The 26,430-nt window shown below is 40.3% G+C and overlaps 1 protein-coding gene across 12 annotated transcripts in view; it reads right to left on the minus strand.

Moving 5' to 3' along the window:
- Positions 1 to 26,430, minus strand: part of CPEB3 (cytoplasmic polyadenylation element binding protein 3) — a 195,285-nt gene that overhangs the window by 42,242 nt on the left and 126,613 nt on the right. For all 12 annotated transcript variants that reach the window (XM_046026531.1, XM_046026525.1, XM_046026535.1 and 9 more), the window contains one exon: positions 5,269 to 5,387. In XM_046026531.1, coding sequence (XP_045882487.1) covers positions 5,269 to 5,387 — 119 coding nt within the window. The remainder of the gene's footprint in view (positions 1 to 5,268; positions 5,388 to 26,430) is intronic.

Raw genomic sequence — 26,430 nt, forward strand, 5'->3', positions numbered from 1 at the left:
CAGGCTCTATAGGTTCATATATTTATATATTTGTTTTATCTACCCATTATACTTTAACTTTCTGAACACAGGATTTTGTCCAATTCATAGTAACCAGCTCTAATGTCTTATCCATAGCTGGCACTCAAACATGGTCTAAAGGAAGGAAGGCACATTACTTTGAAAAGATGGCTGTATGTGGGCTGGAGATAGCTATAATAGTAGGTGTGAGTCACTATAGATGGTGTAGTGATCAGAGAAGGCTTCAGGAAAGAGATGGCATTTGAGGGGTGTCTTAAAATAACTGTAGCAATTAGAAATTGAGACAGGAACAGAAATATTTCAGTCAACTGGAATATAGGGTTCAAAAGGAAAGCAGAAAAAAGAAAGGTTGAAAAAAACTTTAAGTCACACTGGGAAGGTTTTAGTCCTAGGCAAAAGGATCTGGACTGTCTGTGTGCCTAAAGAGGAGGGACTAAAAGTGCCAGCTCATATATTAACAGGAGTAGGAAAGACCAGAATTATAGAGAGATTGGACAGAATTAAAAATTAAAGAACTGAACCAGCCTCCAAATGGTTTCCAGCTTCTTTTGTGCTCAACTTTTTTTTTTTCAATTTTTGTTTTTCAAATTTTGAGTGGATGACCATGTTACCTGAGCAATAACCAAAATTCAGTTTTAAATATACAGTTGACCCGTGAACAACACAGGTTTGAAATGTGCAAGTCCACTTATATGCATACTTTTTTCGATAAAGTCAGGAAGGTACACTTTTCCTCTTCCTTATGATTTTTTAAAAAAGATTTTTATTTATTTATTTGAGAGAGAGAGAGAGAAATGAGAGAGAAAGAGAGCATGAGAAGGGGAGGATCAGAGGGAGAAGCAGACTCCCTGCGGAGCCCAGGACTCCAGGATCATGACCTGAGCCGAAGGCAGTCACTTAAACAACTGAGACACCCAGGCGCCCTTTATGATTTTCTTAGTAACATTCTCTTTTCTCTAGATTACTTTATTGTAAGAATAAGGTATAACAATATATATAACATACAATATGTTTAATCAAGTATATATGTTATTGTTAAGGCTTGTGGCAACAGTAAATATTGGTGGTCAAGTTCCTGGGAAGTCAAAAGTTATATGTGGATTTTTCAACTACATGGTGGTCAGTACCCCTAATACTCCCACCCCACCCCATTGTCCAAGGGTCAACTGTATAGCAAAATCAATCTTTCATATTTCAGGATATTTATAAATTGTGATTATGCTATAAATTGCAAGGAGGGGGAAGCAGGAAACTTCTAGGATACTCCTTCCAAAGTGTCTATTATGCCACATCTCTGGCCAAAGTGTTTTAGAAGGTAAGAACCATAAACATCTCGTTCCACACCCTGTCTTCAAGGTTACTGTTTTTCAGTCTTTATCTCTGGTAGTCTCTGACAAGTTTCTGCTCTATCTATTTGCTATTTTGAACCTTCAGGTTCAGTCTTTTTTTTTTTTTTTTTTTTTTAAAGATTTTATTTATTCATTTGACAGAGAGAGAGATCACAAGTAGGCAGAGAGGCAGGCAGAGAGAGAGGAGGAAGCAGGCTCCCTGCGGAGCAGAGAGCCCGATGCGGGGCTCGATCCCAGGACCCTGAGATCATGACCTGAGCTGAAGGCAGCGGCTTAATCCACTGAGCCACCCAGGCGCCCCAGGTTCAGTCTTTTTATATGTTCAAAAAGTAGAGTCACTTTGACAAGAGAAACCACTGTCACAGTGTCTGTCTGCTTCACTGGAAGCCTGAGCAAGAACACAGCTATCCTTTGGGATGCCTAGAATATCTGAGCAATGGAACTTCTCTTGTTGGAGGAGGGGAAAAAAAAATCACACAGCTAGGAGCTCTGCAGTCACTCCTGCTCTTGACAATTTGTTTACCCTTCTTTGGGACTGAGAAGTCAATCGAACAAGCTATCAATACAGTGTCTTCTGCCATCTTTCAGGATCAGACCTATACACAGGGTAGGCTGAGTGGTCATAAATGAAAGGTAATCACTGACCAAAAGTATCTTCCTAATACTATCTGAAATCCACTGATTAGGGATTTGTTTGAGTTAAAAAACAAACATAATCTTAGAGAGGTGAGAGGGGACCTTGCTATCAGGCTCTGTATTAGGAAAACAATCTGATTAACCTAATCCACAAAAAGGGAATGTGGGTTTGACTGGGGGGAAGGGATAAGGGAGAAGGTCAAAGGATAGAAAATCTGTGAGATCATTCTGGAACACTGTATATTTCCAAGGAGAAACCCAGGGAGGACCAGAGAGAACTAAACAACAGAATGAGGGCACTAGGATCCTGAGAGGTAGCCAAGCTAAGGAGTAGAAAAAGCAAGAAAGAGCCATAGCTCAGAAGATTTGGTGAATGAGTTCCAAAGGTTGACTTTGCCTTGAGTTATTGCCAAGGTCCTCATTTACTCCCAATAGTTTAACCCAGCTCTCGCTTTCTGCGGGAGCATCCAAAATGAGGTGGAATGTACTGAAACTTGGGTGGGGAAGTGTGGCCAAATGAGTTTGGGAGTGATGTATACGAGCTGAAGCTAGGAAAGAGAAGGTTCCAAAAATGGAGCCAGAAGAGCTGGAACCCAAAATGGGATCCAGTTCATTAGAATTACAGGTATTTGGGGACTTTTCTGTTTCCCATCCTACGTTATATTTAAATTGTTTTTGCTGGAAATTCTGAGTATGCCTGGGTTAGAGAAATACGTGATCAGCAGCCACCATTCAAAATTCACCAAGCTCCAATAAAACCTCTTCACTTGAGTTCAGAAAATGAAAACTGCAATAAGGCAGAAATTTGTAGAAACACAGTGAAAGTTAGTTTGCCCATAAACATTTCCAAAACAGATAATTACACTAATTATTTTCAAAAGTCCTTCAAGCCCAGGGTAATACACGTATTTGGAGGGAAAACAATCAACATACCACAGCCATCTGCAACTGCCACTGCTCATTCCCTTCTCAAAAGATGTCCAGTCCTGGTGAAGGCTTGCCCTGACAAGGCATAATACCCTCCTTCTCCCACAGAGCCAGGAACATGACCCTTCCAAGGTACACAAGCCCATCTGCTCATCTCCATTCTCCTCTCCTCAATTCAACAGCTTCTTCTTCTTCTTTTTTAAAAATTAACATATGCTATAAATTGTGATTATGCTATAAATTGCATATTATTTGCTTCAGGGGTACAGGTCTGTGAATCATCAGTCTTATACAATTCACAGCACTTAACATAGCACATACCCTCCCCAATGTCCATAACCCAGCCACCCTATCCTTCTCCACCCCACACCACACTGGCAACCCTCAGTTTGTTTCCTGAGATTTAGAGTCTCTTATGGTTTTTCTCCCTCCCTGGTCCCATCTTGTTTCATTTTTTCCCTCCCTTCTCACCCCCCCCCCCACCTTACCTCTCAAATTCCTCATATCAGAGAGATCATAGGATAACTGTTTTTCTCTGATAATTCAACAGCTTCTTAATCTACTTTGGGTGTAACTATCTCTATGCAGACCTCTACCCCTCTGCCTTTTTTATGTATAAATATATTTCAAATCCTCTCCTACAGTGACAGAGGCTCTCTGGAGGTTGACCATTTACCTTTCAGACATCTGACCCCACCATATTGGGATTAGTCTCGCTAATCACACGCTATTCCAAAGACATTTAGAGAAGTTACCTCAGCGTTCTCATTATTTACTCAGATGAAGCACTGCATACTTGCATACTCCCATCCTAGCCACAAAGCACAGACTCTCCACATTGTTTAAATCCAGACTAAAGTTGACAAAGGTTTCTTACTCTTTTTCTTGACCTTATCCATGTTGGCTAACTGCTATAAAAATTTGGTAATGGCCCCAGAATTTGAAAAATACAGGGGCACGATCACACTTGCTAAAATCCTGCTTCTTCTGCCTCGATTATTCTATGACTCAATATCCCCATTCTTTAGTGACTCCTTCTGCTTTCCATGCTGCAGTCTTCCCCTTACAGGTGGACAAGTCCCAGTATCATTCTTTTGCAACCAACTGTAAACCCTGTTCTAGAGGTCACCATTCCTTCCAGCAGACCTTACCATGTACATAAACTCTAAACTTGCTCTCCTAACTCTAGCACTATTTGGCACGAATAGCATCATCCAATTATACTTGTACAAGTCCCAAATACCTTCACATTCATTTTTCTCTTAACTGAGCTGCTCAACATCCCAGAGAGACGTCATATTCCTGCCATTTTATAGATAATGAAACTAAGATTCTGCAAGTATTAGGTGACTCTATCTGAGCCAAGCAGATAATTTAAATGAGCTGGAGTCAAGACTTCTACTTCTGACCCCAACTCTTTCCCCATGCACATTTCTGAGAATAAATCTAACTGCTAAGCAAGCCACACATGGCTGGTATCAGTGTGACAGGATGTGCTGAAGGCCCTGTGGGAGATACCTGCTTTGGTCCCTTAGTCTGTATCACTATTTTTAACCCTATTTCCCACTCCTAGCACCAGTGCTTGATACATAAATTCACTCCCTCCCAATTTCCCTCCATCCTATTTCTACCATGTTAACCAATTTCTTCTTTTGTTGTTATTCTGAATATAGTCTTGTGCCTTCTCCACTGATAACCCCTCTGTCAGGAGAAAGGAAGCAGTCTTCTTCTCTTACCCTATGACTTACTCATCTCTTTGGTTCAGAAACCACAAACTCTGCATACACATACATTTATTTATGGTTTGGGTCCATGTTCTCTGTCCTTGCCTTCTCCTGCCCTGTTCGAAGCTATCCGTTTGAGAGTGTAAGCTCCTGGCCCGGAAGGCTCTAGCTAGTCCATTGTGGGTACCATCCAGCACAATGCCTTGCATTCACAGGATCATAAACACTGCCGATTACGATCTTTTTAAAAAAAAATAATAATAAATTATTCCTGTCCTTGATCTGAAATAATGACAGAAACCAGTTGCCAAAACCACTAAGAGCATTGTTTACTTCAATTCAGAGTTACTGAATAGGAATTAGCTTAAAAGAGCTGTAAAATGAAAGACAAGGACATATTTGTTTACACGCAGTCCCAAAGGGATAAAATGAAATACTGAGTAATTTGTTATTAGTTTCCCATCCACAAGAGTCCAGCTCTACTGCATAGCAAGGTCACCCCGGGTAAGAGGATCCTAGTTACCAGCATTCCCATTACAGAGAGGATGTGATCAGCTATTCCAAATGCATACGTGCCCTAGCAAAGCCTCCGCTGGCTGCGTATCACTTACCGGTTTATCCTTGATGGTGGGGCTGGACACGCACAGGTATAGCTTCCCGTCTTCTTCCAGGCAGGCATCTATCAACGCTTGCACTGAGCTCTCCTCCTGGAACAGCAGAAAGGCATAGCCTTGGGAGAACAAAAACAAAAGGATAGAGAGAGAAATCAGTACATTAAACTCAAAGTACCAAATAAAAAATTATCTGCTGTTTCACTCTGGCAAGTTCTTACTAAAATCCAAGAACTTGAAATGGGATACAAGGAAGTAACAGTCACTGAGACTTTCGTATGCCAAGCATTGGGTTAAGTACTCATAGACATTATCTTGCTTAATTCTCATAAGTACTCAGGGGAGCAAGTTCAGAGCTCCTCTATGGAATTTCCATGAATACAAACACTCCTCATTTTATTGTCCTTCATGTTATTGCTTTTTTTAAACAAATTGAAAGCCTGTGGCAACGCTACATCAAGTAAATCTTTTGGAACCATTTTTCCAACAGCATTTTCTTACTGTGCATCACTCTGTCACATTTTGGCAATTCTCACAGTATTTCAAACTTTTTCAATATGATTATTATATTAGTCATGGTGATCTGTGATCAGGGCTCTTTGAGATTACTATTGTGATTGTTCTGGGGAGCCATGAACCGGGTCTACATAAGAAAGTGAATTTCATAGATACTGTGTGTGTTCTGGCTGTTCCAGTGACCAGCCATTCCACTGTCTCTCTCCCTCTCCATGGCCTCCCTATTTCCTGAGACACACCATATTGAAAATAGGCCAATTAATAACCCGACAGTGGCCTCTAACTGTTCAAGGAAGAGTCACGTTTCTTACTTTAAATCAGCAGCTAGAAACGATCAAGCATAGTGCAGAACACATGTTGAAAGCTGAGAGAGGATGAAGGCTAGGCCTCTTGAGCCAGTTACTCAAGTTGCAAATGTAAAGGAAAAGTTCTTGAAGGAAATTAAAAGTGCTACTCCAGTGAACACATGAGTGATAAGAAAGCAAAACAGCTTTATGGCTGATATGAAAAAAGTTCTAATGGTCTAGATAGATCAAACCAGCCACAAAATTCCCTTCAACCAAAGCCTAATCCAGAGCAAGGCCTTGACTCTCTGCAATTCTATGAGGATGAAGAGAGGTGAGGAAGCTGAAGAAGAAAAGCTGGGAGCTAGCAGAGGCTGATTCATGAGCTTTAAAGGAAGAAGCCATCTCTGTGACATAAAAGTGCAAAGTAAAGCAGCAAGTGCTGATGTAAAAGCTGTAGCAGGATATCCAGAAGATCTTGTTAAGGTAATTAATGAAGGTGCTTGCAGTAAACAGCAGCTTTTTTTTCAATGTAGATGAAACAGCTTTCTATTGGAAGAAGATGTCATCTAGGACTTTAACAGCTAAAGAGGAGAAGTCAATGCCAACCTTCAAAGCTTCCAAGGGCAGGCTAACTCTCTTATTAGGCATTAATACAGCTGGTGACTTTATGTTGAAGCCAACGCTCATTGACCATTCTGAAAATCCCATAGCCCTTAAGAATTATGATAGATTTACTTTGTGCTCTATAAATGGAAAAATAAAGCCTGGATGATAGCACATCTGTTTACAAGATAGTTTATTGATGATTTTAGGCCCACTATTGACCTACTGCTCAGGGAAATAGATTCCTTTCAAAATATTATTGCTCATTACAATGTACTAGGTCACCCAAAAGCACTGATGGAGATGTCCAATGAAATGAATGTTGTTTTCATGCCTGCTAACACAATGTCCATTCTGCAGCCCATGGATCAAGGAGCCATTTCAACCTTCAAGTTTTACTATTTTTTTTAAGTTTATTTACTTATTTTAGTAGAGCTCTCACACCCCAAGATCAAGAGTCGCATGTACCTCCAACTGAAACAACTAGGTGCCCCAGTCTTACTATTTAAGAAATACATTTCATAAGACTATAGCTATCAGAGATTCCTCTGATGGATCTGGGCAAAGTAAACTGAAAACCTTTTGAAAAAGATCTACCATTCTAGATTCATTAAGAACAATCATGATCATGGGAAGAGGTCAAAATATCACCATGACAGGAGTTTGGAAGAAGTTGATTCCAACTTAAGGATGACTTTGAGGGGTTCAAGACTTAAGTGCAGATGTGGTAGAAATAGCAAGGGAACTAGAATAAGTTTATTTAAAATGAAGATGTAACTGAATGACTGCAATCTCAGCCAGTTTTAATGACAAAACTTTAACAGATGAGGCATTGTTTCTCACAGATGAGCACAGAAATAGCTTCTTGAGAGGCAATTTATTTCCAATGTAGAAGCTATGAAGATTGTTGAAATAACAAAAGATTTAGAATATTACATAAACTTAGCTGATAAAGCAGAGGCAGAGTTTGAAAGGATTGTCCCCAATTTTGAAAGAAGTTCTACTGTGGGTAAAATGCTATCAAACAACATCGTATGGTACAGGGAAATCATATGTGAAAGGAGTCAATCAATGTGGCAAAGTTAATTGTTGTCTTACTTTTTTTTTTTTAAAGATTTTATTTATTTATTTGATAGACAGAGATTGCAACTAGTCAGAGAGGCAGGCAGGGAGGGAGAGGAGGAAGCAGGCTCCCTGCTGAGCAGAGAGCCTGATGTGGTGCTTGATCCCAGGACCCTGGGATCATGACCTGAGGTTAAGGCAGAGGCTTTAACCCACTGAGCCACCCAGGCGCCCAATTGTTGTCTTACTTTAATAAATTACCACATCCATCCCAAACTTTAGCAATCCCCACCCTGATCTATCAGCAGCCATGAACACTGAGACAAGATTCTCCACCAACAAATAGATTACAACAGATAATGGTTAGCGTATTTTAGCAATAAAGTAATTTTTAATTAAGGTATGTATAGTTTTTTAGATATAATGCAATCACACACTTAATAGACTACAGTATGGTGTAAACATAACTTTTTAAAAAAGATTTTATTTATTTATTTAACAGAGAGAGAGAGAGAGAGATCACAAGTAGGCAGAGCGGCAGGCAGAGACAGAGGGGGAAGCAGGCTCCCTGTTGAGCAGAGAGCCTGATGCGGGGCTCGATCCCAGGACCCTGAGATCATGACCTGAACCAAAGGCAGAGGCTTAACCCACTAAGCCACCCAGGTGCCCCAGTAAACATAACTTTTATATGCATTGGGAAACCAAAAAATTGGTTTGATTCAGTTTATTGAAATACTTGCTTTATTTGGGTGGTCTAGAACTGAACCCACAATATCTCCATGGCATGCTTATAAATCTGGTCATCATGAGAGCAGGCAGATTCATCACTATCCTAAGCCACAACCACCAGCCAAGAAACCAGCATCATCTGTCCCCCAAACTCTATCAAGCTTTAGGCTTGATACATGCTACAACTTGGATGCACCTTGAAAATACGCTAAGTGAAAGAAGCCAGGCACAAATATTATATGATTCCATTTATATAAAATGCCAAGAACAGGCAAATCTATAGAGACGAAAAATAGATTTATTACTTCTGATGATGATGCTTGCTTTCTCCAAGGATACACCTATCTCATGGAAGAGTATACAACTGATAAACATGGATACTAGCTGCAGAATTTCCACAGAGACAGCTAGCTTTGCTCACTTCGATTCAGTAAGATTTACTGAGCAACTGTTACAAGTGGGACACACTCTATGGATTATGAGAAAACAGAGATGGAGGACAGTACTTCCTACTAAATAGACATTTAAACAATTAACTATTTGCTACAAAGCTGAATCAGATACATAGAGACAAAATGCCTTGGTAGCCCAGAGGAGCAAGGACTCTGACTTGAGAGAAGGTCAGGTCAACAGATATTCAAGGGACTAATTCTGACATCTGCTGCCATACCAGGATTCATGTATGGCAGCTGGGTAAAGGCCCATCATGAGCTAGTCTAAGTTTGACTACTCAACTATTCAACTCCCCTGCAACCCCTCTAGCTTTGCTCTGTCTCTTAGCTGTCACCTCCAGTCCTGCTACTGACCTTAAAAAAAACCCACCACCAATATGGTTCTATCCTGGTATGCTGCATGCCAGAAATGTGTAAATCGTGGAGAATAAGAATCTCCATATTCAGAGGATTCTCACGCATCAAACAAAGATGTTAATCAACTGGCCTAGAAGCAATGCTCTTGGAGTACTGGGCAGCACATAATGACAGGAGAAGCAGATAATGAATAATGGGTACTTTAAAAAAAAATCCTTTTTCTCAATTCCTGTCTACTACACACAGCACCCAAGCAAATAGAGCAGAAGAAGGTTAACCCTACCATCTAAACAAACACAGTAGGAAAAAGATCAACCACTACCTGACACACCAAAAGTGGCCAGTCCAAAAGGCAGAAGTCAATGCACAGGGACAACACCAAGCCCACAGGAGTGGGTATGTAGACACAACAGGGAGGCTGCCTACATGGAGGGTGGGTGGAGGCCAGAGCTGTTTTCTGGGCTCTGTTCCTAGGCTCAATGGGTCAAGAGATTCAGCAGGTGGCTAAGCAAGAAAAATAAAACCTAACAGCAAAACTAGAAAAAATATCCTTTCTTCATATCTTCTTTCTACTGGAAACAGTATCAAACAATCACCAAGCCCCAAGGAATCTATTAAAAATTCAGTGTTTTCATTTAATGTGAGAACATTAATTCCATTTGCCAAAGTGAATATTAGAGATGAGTGAGTTAAAACACGCAAATCATAAAGAGGGGGTCTCAGCATGTCCTCTCAAACCTCCTGCCTCACCACGTTAAACCCTGATATAGATGGCCCACAAAGGTCCTAAAGGCACACTGGATATCTTGTTCTTGAAGAAGACCCCATCTGTGTACATTATGCACAGGTCCATCAAAAAAGCCTGGGATGGAAAGTCTGGGTTGCTCAGTCGGTTGAGCATCCAACTCTTTTTTTTTTTTTTTTTAAAGATTTTATTTATTTATTTGACAGAGAGAGATCACAAGTAGACAGAGAGGCAGGCAGAGAGGGAGAGAGAGGGAAGCAGGCTCGCCGCTGAGCAGAGAGCCCGATACGGGACTCGATCCCAGGACCTTGAGATCATGACCTGAGCCGAAGGCAGCGGCTCAATCCACTGAGCCACCCAGGCGCCCCGAGCATCCAACTCTTGATCTGGGTTTGTGTCTTGATCTCAGGGTCATGAGTTCAGGCCCTGGGCTGAGCTCCATGCTGGCCAAAGAGCCTACTTAAAAAACAAACAAACAAACAAACAAACAAACAAACCTGCCTGGGAATGAGGCATGTTCGCTGAGCTAGAGGTTTCTCCAGCTCCTTGCACTAGAAGGCCACCAGGCTGACTACATTTTTCTGGCACATTGTTGCCTGCCCTCTGAAATCTTCTACATCAATTCCTGCACTGAGCTCAACCTGTGCCTCAGGAAAGAAGGAGAGTATGTCCCTACAGCAGCTGAGTAGCTACCACAAAGACATGTAGATCTTCAATAAGGCCTCTCTCACAGCCATAAATGTTAACATGAGCAGTATACAGAGTAAAAACAATGGGGAGTCAGAAGTAAAAGCTTGCTATAAATACTATTATCAAGAAAAATATCCATAAAAACTTCTCCTTTCCCAAGAAATGGCTCATAATACCTTACCAATTCCTTCAGGATAACTCTTTTACAACAAATAATCTTTTATAATAAATCTTTTATAATCTTTTATAATAAATCATCTCTACTCCCTGATCAGCAAGCTGCCACTCTCAGTAATGACAATATCCTCCCAGCATTACAGTGTGACTCCAGTTCAACAATTTCCTTCAACCCTACTTCATATCTCAGGCCTTCCAACCAAAACAAAATTCAGCAGAGACACCCCAAATCATCATGATTGGAACAACTTTATTGTACCTTCACCTACTAAAAACACCTTCTGATGCCTCAAGATCAACCAAACCCAGATGACAACAGAAAGAGTATTTAAAAACAAATGAGGAAGGAAGAATCTTTCAAATATATTTCCCTTTTGATCTTCAGAAATTTAAGGTCAAATTAAAGTAGAAAAAGAGTCCTTCTAGAATTACAAGGTCAATGTGAGATGAAAATGAAATTAATTATTTACTAAAAGGCAAATTCCACATGGTACTATGAAAAGAGTTCTGGACTAGGAGTCAGAAAGTCTAGATTTGGATCCAAGTTCTAACATTTACTAGCTATGTGTAATAACAGCTAACATTTTCTGAGCATCTATCTACTGTGTCCCAGTTACCATTCTAAGTGCATCCATTCATACCCTGGGAAGTAGGCACTATGTTTAGTTGCTTCACAGTTAAAGAAATCGCACAGAGTGATTAAACAACTTGCTCAAGGTAACCCAAAATGTGATGGAACCATGAATTTGAATATTAACTTAAAGTTTCTGAGTCTTGTCTCTTTTCTCTGTGAAATGAAAAAAGAATTTGTCCTGATTAACTTACAGAGAGGTAGGTTATGAAATAACACATGTAAAGGTGCTTTGTAAACTAAATATTGTGCAAGTGTCAATATTTCTTTCTGCATTTTCAGTTATTTGTGTGATATGTCAAATGAAGTTTTACATACAGTCTCACAAAAACTGGAGTTCAAATTAATGATATGTACTTTCTATGTGCATTTTCAAGTGTTTGGTGAATAAAGAGCAGTAATCGAGATACTAAAGATAAACCTTAAAGTTATTTAAATAACAGACTGAATATTACTGTAAACAAATAATAAAGTGACTGAATATTTTTTCATATATAACTAGCCATCTCCACCAGGAAAGAGAAATGATCAGATGTGATATTATCAGATGTGATATTCTTTAAATAAATGCCTATTATTGAGGTGCCTGGGTGGCTCAGTCAGTTGAACATCTGACTCTTGATCTTAGCTCAGGTTATGATCTCAGGGTGGTGGCACTGAGCCCTGTGCTGGACTCCACACTTAGTGAGAAGTCGGCTTGGGACTCTACTCCTCCCCCTACTCTTTTTTTTTTTTTTAAGATTTTATTTATTTGACAGAGACCACAAGTAGGCAGAGAGGCAGGAGGAGAGAGACAGAAGGGGAAGCAGGCTCCCTGCTGAGCAGAGAGCCCGACGTGGGGCTCGATCCCAGGACCCTGAGATCATGACCTGAGCCGAAGTCAGTGGTTTCAACCCACTGAGCCACCCAGGCGCCCCATCCTGCCCCTACTCTTGCATGGGCTTTCTCTCTCTCAAATAAATAAACTGATCTTCAAAAAAAAAAAAAAAAAAACCACATAAAAGCCTATCATACTTACAAATAGAGCTCCTCAAACTGTTCACTATGATGGCAGGTTCTTCTGTTAGTTTCAAAGGCATATAAAAAAGCTTGACCAAAAAATTATCAGCTCCTTCTGTTCTCCCTTGCCCTCTGAGCCACTAAGAGACAACAGGATCATAAAACTCAGGTTTCACAAATGGTGACTTTGTTTCCCACATACCTGAGGAGTCTGAGAGGGTTTCAGAGATGTGGTGAGTTATGGGAGGCCCTCAGCTCAGAACCAGTCTGTGGGTAGAACTATGAGCTCTGGGGGAAGCTACAGGAACTCTTAACACTATCACCATCAGAACGGATGGCAGGAAATTGTTTGCTTTCCCATCGGTGCCACATAGGTTGGGGGAGGAAGGAAAAAACAGTGAAGGACTTTTAGACAAGCCCGGACTGACCACACTTCTCTGGGGTAAAGAGGAACAGGAAGGTGTGGGGCTGGGGGGGACTTAATTGGGATAATTCCATTTTATTTGGCCAGGTTTTTACAGGGTAAATTTAATTAAAAAAATTTTTCCTCTTAATACCTGAGAACACATTAATATAACAACCTCCAAAATGTTCTTGGCTACCTGTCAAAAACAATGCTTCCTGAGCTCTAAAATACATAATTTTTCATGTTAGTATTTTTTTATACTTGATCCCTAGTACAAATAACCATCACCACCAACTTCACCACAACAAACACCAGTTACAAAGTGCTTACAGTGTGCCAGGCACTTTGCTAATAATAAACACTTTACATCTGCAATCTCTTTTCATCCTCACAGTAATTCTATGAGGCAAATACAGTTGTTATTCCCATTTTACAGATGAGGAAACTGATCCAAGGGGTTATGGGACACCTCAGATTAAAACCCAGGTCTGCTTACAGAGCCCTCATTCTTCATCCATTCACTTATACTGTCTTGCCTAAAAATGATGAGGCAAGAATATTGTCATTAGCAAATGAGGACTGGCTTGTTTATTATTTATGGTTACTTTTGTGACTGTGATCATTTCACAGTGTTTTAAGTAGCAGAAAGTGGTCACCTATGCTTTAGTACTACAATTTAAGGTCTATGCAGATATATTTGCTCTAAAGTCCATAGACATATATTAAGAAAAACTGAAATGATGAATTTCAAAATCATCAGAAGTTTAGATTTAGTTTTATTTAGTCAATCAAAATGTTATATTTAGTAAAGATGTTTACTGGCTTTCAATGTATTTCTAAGTTATGTATTTATGTATTTATTTTTTAAAGATTGTATTTATTTGTTACTTGAGAGAGAAAGTGAGAGGAGGGAAAGAGAGAAAATCTGAAACAGACATGGGGCTCAATCCCACTGAGCCTAAACCAAGAATCAGACACTCAACCAACTGAGCCACCTAGGCACCCCATAAGTTATCTATTTAGAAAAAGGCACTTGAGGGAGCAAAAAAACAGGTATCTCACTAAATTAAATAAGATTTTAATAAAATGAATATCAGCATCACAGTAATAATTGACTTAAGCAAGAGTCATCAATGGATTCTAAAACCATTGGATGAATTTCGGAAGGGGATACAAGATATTTAATATACTCTTATTAAAGTATCACTTCACAGATTAGTCAGTATTTAAAAAGGGAGAAAGAGGCATTTTTAAAATGGAGAAATCTGGCAGACCACAGTTTAACCAAATGATCACACTTAACATCACCAACAATGGGGCAAATTGACTTAATGTGCCTCCTGTACTATGTCCTTCTCAGTGCAGCAGATCATCTGCATACTATTCCTGCTAACAGTGTTTTACCTGAATCTCATTATGAGGAAACAATCAGATAATTCCAAATTAAGTGATATTCTATAAAACATCTAAAATACACCTATCAAATGATACAAAAGATAAAAAGGCTAGGAAACTGTCTAAATTAAAGGACAATAGAGAGATATGATAACAAAGTGTAAGACTATATTGGGATGGGGGCACCTGGGTGGCTCAGTGGGCTAAGCCTCCGCCTTCGGCTTGGGTCATGATCCCAGGGTCCTGGGATCAAGCCCCACAATGGGCTCTCTGCGCAGCAGGGGGCCTACTTCACTCTCTCTCTCTCTCTCTCTGCCTGCTTCTCTACTTGTGATCTCTCTCTCTGTCAAATAAATAAATAAAATCTTAAAAAAAAAAAGACTATATTGGGATGTTAAGGCTACCTGTTTAGGTCTTGGATTTAAAAAAAAAAAAACCAGCTCTAAAGGACATTACTAGAACAATCTGGATATTTCTTGTTCATAGGAGACATCCAGAAACACTTAGGAGTGACGGGTCCTGAGGTCTACAACTTACTTGCAAATGATAATCTCTCTCTCTCTCTCTCTCACACACAGACGCACACGCACACACACACACACACAAAAAGAGAAAAGCGAATGTGGCAAAATGTGGACAACTGGTGAATCTAGAAAAAGGCTATATAGGTGTTTGTTGCATTTATTCTTATAGATTTTTTGTAGGTTTGAATTGTTTGTTTCAATTTTTGTTTAAATCCCAGTCAACATGTAGTGTAATATAGGTTTCAGAAGTAGAATTGAGTGATTCATCACTTACATATAACCGTGCTCATCAAACAAGTGTGCTCCTTAATGCCCATCAGCCATTAAGCCCATCCCTCCACCCTCCTCCCCTCCATAAACCCTCAGTTTTTTCTCCACTGTTTAAGTGCCTTTTATGGTTTGCTTTCCTCTTTTTTTTTCTTCCCATATGTTTATCTGTTTTGTTATATTCCTCATATGAGTGAAGTCATACGGCATTTCCCTTTGTCTGACTGACATATTTTGCTTAGCATAATGTACTCTAGTCCCACCCATGTTGTCACAAATGGCAACAGTTCATTCTTTTTTATGGCTGAGTAACATTCCATTGGTACATCTGCCATATCTTTATCCACTCATCAGTCAATGGACATTTGGGCTCTTTCCATAGTTTGGCTATTGTTAGTAATGCTACTATAAACACTGGGGTGCATGTACTCTTTCAAATTTTTATTTTTTTATCCTTTGGGTAAATACCTAACAGTGCAACTACTGGGCCATAGGGTAGTTCTCTTTTTAACTTTTTAAGGAACCTACATACTGTTTCCCAGAGTGGCCTTATCAGCTTGCATTCCCATCAATAGTGTAAGAGGGTTCCCCTTTCTCTGCATCCTCACCAACATCTGTTGTTTCCTGTGTTGTTAATTTTAGCCATTCGGACAGGTGTGAGGTAGTATTTCATCATGATTTTGATATATATTTCTGTAGATTTTAAATATTTGAAAATAAAAATTTGTTGGGAAAAAAAACACAAGGTCTTTCTGGGGAAGAGAGTAATATATTCTCCCATTCTCTCAAGGACTGTTTGGTATTTTTTTAAAAAGCTTTATTTATTTATTTGACAGAGAGAGACACAGTGAGAGAGGGAACTCAAGCAGGGGGAGTGGGAGAGAGAGACAGGATCTCTCTCAGCACCCAGTGAGCAGGAAGCCTGATGTGAGGCTTGATCCCAGGACCCTGGGATCATAATCTGAGCCAATGGCAGATGCTTAATGACTAGGCCACCCAGGAGCCCCCTGTTTGGTATTTTTTAAAGACCCAATAGTTCTTAAAATCAACTAATGCTCTTAGTGATTTAGATGTTTCAAGTATCAACTACAATGGGGAAACAATTTCGGCTTGTAGGGCTATGCTCCAAACCACATGCATAGACCAGTAGCTGGCCAAGGGATAGCCAGTTTCTAATTAAGTGAGATCAGCCCCAGAAGGAAAAATCCATGGTCTGGACACACAGAGAGAGAGAGAGAGAGAAAGAGAGAGAGAGACAGAGAGAGAGCATGCTCTCCTTGCACAGAATCCAGCCTCCCTGATTTCCTGTGACCTTCCTGGACAGAACTGAAGGGCACCTCCCCAGCCAGAGCTGCCTGAGTTCAAACACTTTTTGGCACAGAGGCTGTTCCAGACATTCTTGCTAACCTTGGCTCTTGGGTCAGAAGACTTACCTGGTTTGCCTCAGGAGTCTTTATCTTTGGATTCAATTCAATAGAACCAAAAATATTTATGAGGAACAGGGCATGCAGCTAAGCAATGAAGCTACAAAGATGAAGAAGCCAAGTCCCAGAAAAATCCAACCTATAAATAAATAAGGGACATGATGAAAAGTGTTGCGTTGGGGGTGTGTCCTACAGAATACTGGTGAGCGACAAAGAGTAAAGGTGTCCAAACATTTGCAAAAGCCATAGAACAAAGGCTGTATGTGAGCAGGGCAATAATTAGTCTTCCAGGAAGTAAGGGGATTCCAAATTCAGGAAAGAGGGCACGCCAAGGCACAGAAGGTCGGTCAAAGGTCTGGCTCACTTGGAAAACAAGAGACTAGAGTCCATTAGTTAGAGTATAGGATTGGGGGCAGTGGGTTTGGGAAGAGCTGAAACACCTCATCAATTTCCTGTCTCCTGCCTGGAGAACACCGTAGTTCTCTGAACTGGATTCCCTATTCATTCCCTATTCATTCATGAAAATAAGTGATTTCCAAAATTTACTGAACACTTACTATGTGCTCTAGGCATTGCAGAAGAATACTAACATAAGCAAGACTTTGTTCTTAAGGAATTGGTAAGCTAGTACAAGAAAGTAATGAAGAGTAAGTACATAGAGAACCATAATCTAGGAAGAACACATTAAGTAACCCAATTAGTATTTTTTTTTGAAGTATTTGTAGAAACTGGACTTCACAGAAAGAAGACAGATCTTTCAGTGAAGAAGACATGGATAGAGAAATCAGGAAGTCTTTCTGCAGGTGAGAGCAGATCTTAATGGCATGACAGAGTGAAAAAAAATAGAGGCCATTCCAAGTGAAGGAATTAGCCTAAGATTATATGTAGAAATGGCTCTGCAGATACTGCCCAAATCCACGGATTCCTGAACGTTTCCTGTGGGTTCAGAACTAAACATATTTCTTTGACTACATTCACTACATATGGCTGAGGCTCAAACATTTTGGGCTAGCCTGTTTTGTGTTTTTTGTTTGTTTGTTTGTTTGTTTGTTTTTTACTGCACTAGTAACTGTTTCTTTGTGGACTTCTGGCTTGGCAGGCGGGGGTGGAGGAAGGTAGGAATGGACAAGAAAACAAATCTGATGGGTAGAGCCACCTCAGAGCTGAAAACTAGCAATCTACTTCCTGTGTTCTTAGTAAAGTCCTGTAATCCAGGGCAGTGACCCGGGGCATTTGGGCTTAAAACTTGCTCTGTTTATGTAACCTCACATTTCCTACATAAAGAGGTCCTTGTGAAATCGGCCAGTCTGTCAGTTCTAGTCACAGTCCGTTCTAACAAGCACCTGACCATGAAAACTGAGCTCAGACTGGGGGTGTGGGAGGAAACTGGTCAAACTAGTTGGGCAGTTTTATTATTACTGAGCATTACATTTTCATGGGGGGGGGGCACTAATATTACTTAACACCTATTAAGCCTAAGTACTGTGTTGGTATGAATGTGCCTTGTTTCCCTTAATCTGTTTAATAACCCAATGAGTAGTATTAACACAGATGAGTAAACTGACGTTCAGAAATTAAATGACTTGCTCAGTGTCACACACTAACTACTACCTGTGTCTGGGTCCACAAACACCCAGCTCTTGCCCTACTGGTTGTTATCTCCCTCATTCAGCATCACACAACTTTTAACCTAACAGACACTTTCATGCAGATGAAGCTTTGGTCCAAACCTGCTTGTATAGTGCTTGAACTTTGACAATCTAGTTTCTCCTCATTCCTGCACTTTAATACTCCTCTGATGAATTCCTGATGCTGCTGCCAATAGGTTTTCTCTGTGCCACCATTTCTCCTTCACAAGACGAAAGCCTTGACTAAAGTTATCCATCCTATTTTGAAAGACAACCCAAGTCTTTGTTCTCAGCTTTCAAAATTGTTCATCAGATCCTCTCATTTTCCCATTCCAAACCTTTCAACTGATATATCCTCTCTTGGTCTCACTTGCTCATCCAATTCCTGGCAGCAAGTCCTGTCCCAATCTCTACCCTCTGTGAAAACATTCACCCTGCTTCAGCCTGTCAAATTTGCACCTTCCATTTCAGTTCCTGAGAGCTACTCTCTTCCAAAGAACATTCTCATCAGGGGTGGTTTTGATTTCGCTACACTATACAAGCATCTCCCCCACTCCCAGCACTTCTGTCTGGACATAGCATCAGGTACTGCTCTGACAGAATAGCGGGTGTCTCCATTATGTATGTGGCTCCTCAGGCTCTGTCCTGTCTCCGGTACCTTCCTCTGCCTACTCCTTTCTATGTAGTCCCTCAAACTATGCATGCTCTGAAATCAAAGACTCGCTCTTACAGTTCAACTTCAACACAATGCAGAAGAGGTAGGTGTTTAATAAAACAGTTTAAACTGAGGGTGTGCTAAGCTTTTGAAAGCAATAATAGGTCAAAAAGGACAAAACAAAACAAAAAGACCACTCCTGCTACCCTGCAGTACAGTTTCCATGTTTTTATAAGAAAATCCTTCTGAGAAAGAAAACTTCAATCAATTAAAATACAGAATTCACTAAAGGGCATGAGTATTATAAGCCAAGATCTGCTTAAAAAAAAAAAAAAAGGCAAAGTACTACTCAAAAGCTTATAAACTGCAAAAGGTTAGGTACAGGCTAAAACCCAACTTGGATCAGTTTATGTAACTCAGAAAGTAGAAAGGCTTGGAATCTGGGCCTAAAACAACAGACTTATTTCCATTCAAGTTATACTACAAGGGAAAAAAATGTGAAATTTGAAAACTTTCCTTTCCAGAGCCAGATTTAGATAAACTGAAGGAAAAAGAAACAGATGCCACGAATCCAGCCGATGCAGCTTCACAATGACCTATTTTTGTTCATTTAGATTCCTCTTCCTGTTCTTCAAACAGGATCTCTGTAGCTGGCTGCCTCAAAGTGAATCTGAAAGCCATGTGGCCTGGCTTGTGCCAGGTTCACAAACCACACTGGTATTATATACCCTTCCACAATGGCATGACCTTGGTCCCAAGGACCAGCAGCCAAGCCAGCCCCGTCCAGCGCAGAAAAAATACATGATCACCCGAACAAACAGCCACTGAGAAGTACACCCTTCACCCAAGGTGGGTGGGAATCATCAGATCGAAAGGCATGAGTTATTCTTGCATAAATCTGCATGCCTGTTACTGTTCCTGTTCACCCGGCTGTGCACCTGAATCCTGTCCTTCCCCTCCCCCCAGATGGCCAGAACTGAAACTGGCTGCTCAAGCGGGCTGAGACGACCTCCTCCGCTCCACTGCCAGCATCATCAACTTCTGAATAAGGTTTCAGAGCCACGTGGTCAATCTCCTGTCCAACATCTGCAGCTGGCTGCTCTCCTTACCTCTGTCCCACAAGTCTCTGCCAACAGCAGTAGTGCAGCTGGACGGACTATCCAGGAGATGCCAGCTCTTTTCCCTGGCCCCCACCCCACCACAAGAGCTCAGACTACTGGCAGTATCGAGAGCAGCTGCTTAGTACAGAATGAGGGGAAGAAGGCTCAGGGTGGGCAGAGATTTTTCTGTAGCTCTAGTGATAGCAACTTTGGACATAGGCTAGTCTTCCAAGGAGGTCATAATAAACATATTTATCCTCATAAAAGCTTGTCATGCCCACCTTATCCTCCTAGTAATCACATTCACAGGCCCACACTCAAGGAAGCAGAATTAAGCTGTTTCTTTACTAAGCAGCCAAAGATTCTCCGGCCACTGTCTTTAGGATGGCCCTATGTCACAGCTAGGTATTAAATGAACTGGGCCAATCAGATTTCCTCTTTCTGGAATTCAAGAAATATGAAATATGAAAATAGTTTTCCCACTGGAAGCACAGTCAGAGACGAGCATATGGACAGAGAAGAGCTGAGTCACGATAATGGTGGAATATTACGATGAAAAATTCACAGTTCCCACTGCTTGGATTCCTGCAGCCTGCCACTCCCTAGCATGATACCTCCATGATATCTGGTTCTACCACAAATCATACTTTTGGGGCTTTCCTTGCCACTTTCTACACATCCCCAACTTGAGGTAGTACAAGAGAACCTCTGATCCTTGTGGTCAAAGAACTCAATTAAAAAGCAGTGCACTCATGTCCAGAAATGGTGTGGCATCACCCAAGAGCTATATGGGATGTAATCCCATGCTCATAGCTACAGCTAAAGGGCAGCTCAGACCCACAGCCTCATCCTAAACCAGCTCTTGGAAATACCCTCTTTATGTGAGCGTGACTAATGGAACAGAAGAATTCAGGAAAAAGCCAAGGACCACTTTTATTTTTAAGCTGTGAAAGTGTCCCATGGGTCACACAACTGAAGCTGTTAATTTTTATATAAAATCCAGTCTTGTAAATAACAGCATAATCTATCACATTTTATAGTTTAAACCAATATTCCTTTCCCACAAATGATACACACTAGTCAAACAAATAAAAATGACTTCCTTTATAATTAATTCACCAGATAAAATAGCATAAACTCTTGGTCAGTCAGGTCTAAGCCTGTCTGATAAAAACTATGTGATCTTAGGAAAAGACAATTCACATCTTGGAATCTCAGTTTAAAATAAAGATTATATTAAAATGAGATGATCTTTATGGAACTTTCCAGCTTTAAAATCTGATAGACTTCTACTCTCTGAGCAAGTAGTAAACTCATCATTTGCAAAGATAAAATTCATTCATTTAACAACTATCTGAGGGCCAGCCACTGAGGCAGCTATGCAAGGTATTAAGTGTAGAACAGTGAACAAAACATAAAAACACTCTACTCTTATAAAACTTACATTCCAATTTAGAAAACAGAGAAACATGCCAGTTTTTCAGGTCATAGGCACTTTTTTTTTTTTAAAGACTGTATTTATTTATTTGACAGAGAGAGAGATCACAAGTAGGCAGAGAGGCAGGCAGAGGGAGAGAGGGAAGCAGGCTCCCTGCTGAGCAGAGAGCCCGATGTGAGGCTCGATCCCAGGACCCTGAGATCATGACCTGAGCCGAAGGCAGCAGCTTAGCCCACTGAGCCACCCAGGTGCCCCAGGTCATAGGCACTTTGAAGAAAAATAAAACAAAAGTGAAAAATAAATAAAATGAGGGTAAGAGGGACAAAGAACAAGAGAATAGAGGGATTGCCATTTTAGATAAGGAGATCAGGAAAGAGCTCTCTGGTAAGGTGACAGTTGAGGAGAGGTCTAAGGGAAGAGATGAGCCGTCCACTCAGAAATCTGGGAAAAGATAGTTTTAGACAGAAGGAAGTACTAAGGCCCTGAAGGGCCTGAGGGGACTTCAAGGAATAGCAAAGAAGTCAATGTGGCCAGAGTGGGTAAGGGAGAGAATGATAGGAGATGATGTCAATGAACACCAAAGATTCAACAGATGTGACCCAAGAGGAAAGGTTTAAATGCCTCAAGTAGAAGATTCATACCAATGTGGTTTCTGGCTTTTGCAGGAGTCCATTACATTTCAGATCCACAGGCAAAAGGTAAGTCCACACTGCAATGTACCATCTATCTAACTTGGAACTAAGCAAAAATGGTGCTGCAGATGTCCAAATTAGCATAAACTTCTTAGAGAAAATTGCTTTGGGAAGCCACGTGATATCAAATCTGGACTCATCAAGATTTTCATTTCTTTTTACTCTAGTTAAGCTTCTGCCAGTTTATTCTAAAGAGAATCCTATGAAAGAAAAAAAACCCCACATACGAGGATATATTAACAGGAAGGAACATCATTTATAATACCCTAAATATCCAACAAGCCAGTAAATTAAGGTGTAACAACAGGCTAGGCAGACTCTTGAAAACTATGAAAAGTATGTAGTAACATGGCAGGGAAGAAGGAGGATAGAAAACTGTATTTCTGCTATAATTACACCCCTCACAAAAAAGGATATATATGAGTAGAGACTGGAAGGAAAGAAAAAATGATGATGGTTGGTTCTGCTAGAGAGGCAGGATTATTCTTATTTATAAAATAATACTCATTCAGTGCAAACTTGATTTCTTTGTTCTGGTTTTCCTACTTCATTACAATACTAACATTGAGAATTAAGATAACAATAGAAATTCCTGTGATCATGTAGTTGACAAGAAGGCCACACTCATTTCTATTCCATGGCACTCTTTTTTTTTTTAACATTTTATTTATTTTTTAATTAAAATTTTTTTTTTCTTAAGTAATCTCCACACCCAACATGGGGCTTGAATTCATGACCCTAAGATGAAGAGTCACACACTCTACTATCTGAGCCAGGCACACACCCCTCCATGGAGACCTTCTCAACAACCCTACAATATCTGATGGTCCTGATACACTTTCCTGAACCTTCTTTCCTTAGCCTCCAAGGCCACAAATATGCTCCTAGTCCTTCACTCACCCACATCTCTACTGACATGTTATCTTCTTCCTTTTAGTTCCTAACAACACTTACTTAATATTTATCATTTTCTTCTCTCTCCTCTATAAAGACAACTCTCAAGAGATGTGGGTCTCCAGCCCCAGACTCTTCTTTCAAACTACATAACCACAATTTCAATGCCTATTAGTAATTTCCTCTCAGATCAGATATGAGGACGCACCAAAGTCTACATGTCCTTAATCAAACTGTCACATCATCAAACTGGTTTTCTCCCAGTTGATCCCCCTACGTTCAACAGTACCATGACTCTCCCATTCAGTGGAAGTAATTTTAGCACAACCTTATCATCAAAGTCTACGATCATCATGATCTACTCGTTTAGAACCACTGTTCTATTACTGTCTCTGGTCTAGTAACATCTCAATGCTAATATCTTAGGTCTTCGTGGTCCTTAGTACTGCTTATAAACTGGATTACAGAAAATTCCTAAATAGTTTTTCTGACTCTGGCTAAAACAACAAAATCAAGTAAAAAACCTCAACCACCTCTCCCTTGCTTTAAAAAAAAAAGGCTACAATGATATTTAGGTACTATGAAAGTATTCTCTATACATTTTCTTATTTAATCCTCATAACAAACGAGTATTAGACACTATTATTGTTTCCATTTTGTAGATTAAAAAAGAGAGATTTAGGAAAATAATCAGCTCAGGGATACAGATATGGCAAATAGTGGAACAGGAATCCAACCCAGACAGCTTGCTCCAGAGCCTTTATTCTTGATCACAGTTTACTCGGCCTAGGTCCCAGGCTTGGCCATCAGGCTACCACATAATCCTGCCTTAATTAAGCCTGCTGCCTATCTATGGGCCATCCTTATTCCAAAATGAGAATAGTACAGTGCAATATTTAAGAGTCTTGGGCTCAGAGGCCAGCCGATTCAGGCTCAAATCCCAGCTCTACCATTTAATACATGACCATGGACAAACTGCCCTCTTCTAAATCTGTTTCTTCTTCTATATAAAAATGGGAATACTAAAGGTGTCTACCTTGTGCAGTTGGGAAGATTAAATATGACTTAGAAAACAGTAACCCAATGCCTGGCTGATGGCAAGCCCTCAGTAAAGGTTAGCCATTCTAATTATTATAATTCTAGCCCCCTGCAATTTCTGCCTATTCTTTTCCTGCCCAGCTTTGAAGATCAAGGTCTTGCACAGCCCACAGCAATCTGTTCCTCTTCTGCCTGCACAGAATATTTTTTGCTCACTTGTCATTAAGCATAAGTTTATCTGTATTTTAATAAAAATTAACAGTAACATTCAGAATATCTACTGTATGCAGGGACTTCTTTAATCACCCCACATGAACTTACGTACTTGTTTTAATCCTCATCATGACCTTCTGAAATAGGTACTATCATGATCCTTCTTTTGCAGTTGATGAAACTAAGGCACAGTAAGGTTAAACAACAAGCCTAAGGTCATACAATAGGTGGAGGAGCTCAGCAAGTCTAGTTCCAGAACCCATGCTCTTTACCATTACTTAGCATTTCACGTCTGTTATTTCCAGGTCTCCTCCAAGAAACTGCAACCTTCTCAAAAACAAGAATGGTAGCTTCTCTAGATCCCCCATAAGGCCAAAAACGGACTCTTTCACAGATGGACAAGGAACAAACATTGGATGGATTGATATTCCCAATGTTGCATCATCACTTGTATCAGAACCTCAGCCCTCTACATTTATTCTGTTCTCTCACCATCCCTTTTCAATAACTATCTTAAATCATCTGCACCCAAGCTATTTTTTTAAAAAATTTATTTATTTATTTGACAGAGAGAGAGAGTGCATGCAAGCACGGTGAGTGCACGCAGAGCGGGAGGAAGAAGCAGGCTCCCCACTGAGCAGGGAGCCTGATGTGGGGCTGGATCCCAGGACCCCAGGATCATGACCTGAGCTGAAGGCAGAAGCTTAACCGACTGAGCCACCCAAGCACCCCCTGTACCCAAGCTATTATAAACATAAGTGACATTGATTACTATTCTGTATGAATGTGGGTTTGGGCTCATGCCCTAAGACTTGGAAGAACCTCTTTCTAGACATCACAATTTCAACTCTGCTATTCCAGAACTAAGAAGTATGCAAAGATGATCTTGGAAAACTTTTCCTCAATAGTTTGGTTAGTGTTGGATTTCTTCTCATCATCAAGAACTAAATGCAGGAAACGCAAAGCAAGACTTTGCTTCAGTTTTATCAATAGCGATTTGAAAGTATTTTAAACAGATATTTCTATTTGACCCAACTCCATTCTTCCACCACCCCAAAGACAAACACCACACAAATGCCTTCATGTCCACTCTCTCTGGGGGATGAAATCAATTTAGGGAAGAAAAAGAAATCCTACTGTTTCAAGTCTCATTCTTTTGCATCATTTTCTCCTAACATTCCAACCACACTTCCTTTATTCAAAGGTACTAAAGCCCTTTCATACTCAGTCATTCCCATATGGTACTCCTCTGCTTGGAACCTGCTTCCTTAACTTTCTAGCTAACTCCTCAATTTTCAGGTCTGCTTAACTGCCATCTTCTTAGCGAAGATTTCTCCATATCTCCACTCTAAAATGATGCCCCCTTTTCAGAGTCACTGCCTCTCTACTTGCCCTTTACAGAAATATCACAGTTTGTAATTGTGTTTATTTTTTGACTGGTTGACTAATTTCTTACTTCCTCCACAGGACTATAAGTTATGAGGTCTGAGACCAAATTATGAAAACACTACATCTGTATCTTTGGGGTAAATACCCAGCAGTGCAATTGCAGGGTCATAGGGAAGCTCTATTCTTAATTTCTTGAGGAATCTCCACACTGTTCTCCAAAGTGACTGCACCAACTTGCATTCCCACCAACAGTGTAAGAGGGTTCCCCTTTCTCCACATCCTCTCCAACACACGTTGTTTCCTGTCTTGCTAATTTTGGCCTTCTAACTGGTGTCAGGTGGTATCTCAATGTAGTTTTAATTTGAATCTCCCTGATGGCTAGTGATGATGAACATTTTTTCATGTGTCTGATAGCCATTTGTATGTCTTCATTGGAGAAGTGTCTGTTCATATCTTCTGCTCATTTTTTGATATGATTATCTCTTTTGTGTGTGTTGAGTTTGAGTTCTTTATAGATCCTGGATATCAACCTTTTGTCTGTACTGTCATTTGCAAATATCTTCTCCCATTTCGTGGGTTGCCTCTTTGTTTTGTTGACTGTTTCCTTTGCTGTGCAGAAGCTTTTGATCTTGAGGAAGTCCCAAAAGTTCATTTTCGCTTTTGTTTCCTTTGCCTTTGGAGACATATCTTGAAAGAAGTTGCTGTGGCTGATATCGAAGAGGTTACTGCCTATGTTCTCCTCTAGGATTCTTATATTTACCCCAAAGATACAGATGTAGTGAAAAGAAGAGCCATCTGTACCCCAATGTTTATTGCAGCAATGGCCACGGTTGCCAAACTGTGGAAAGAAC

Source organism: Meles meles, chromosome 13 (genome assembly GCF_922984935.1).
Source record: "Meles meles chromosome 13, mMelMel3.1 paternal haplotype, whole genome shotgun sequence".
Classification (NCBI taxonomy): domain Eukaryota; kingdom Metazoa; phylum Chordata; class Mammalia; order Carnivora; family Mustelidae; genus Meles; species Meles meles.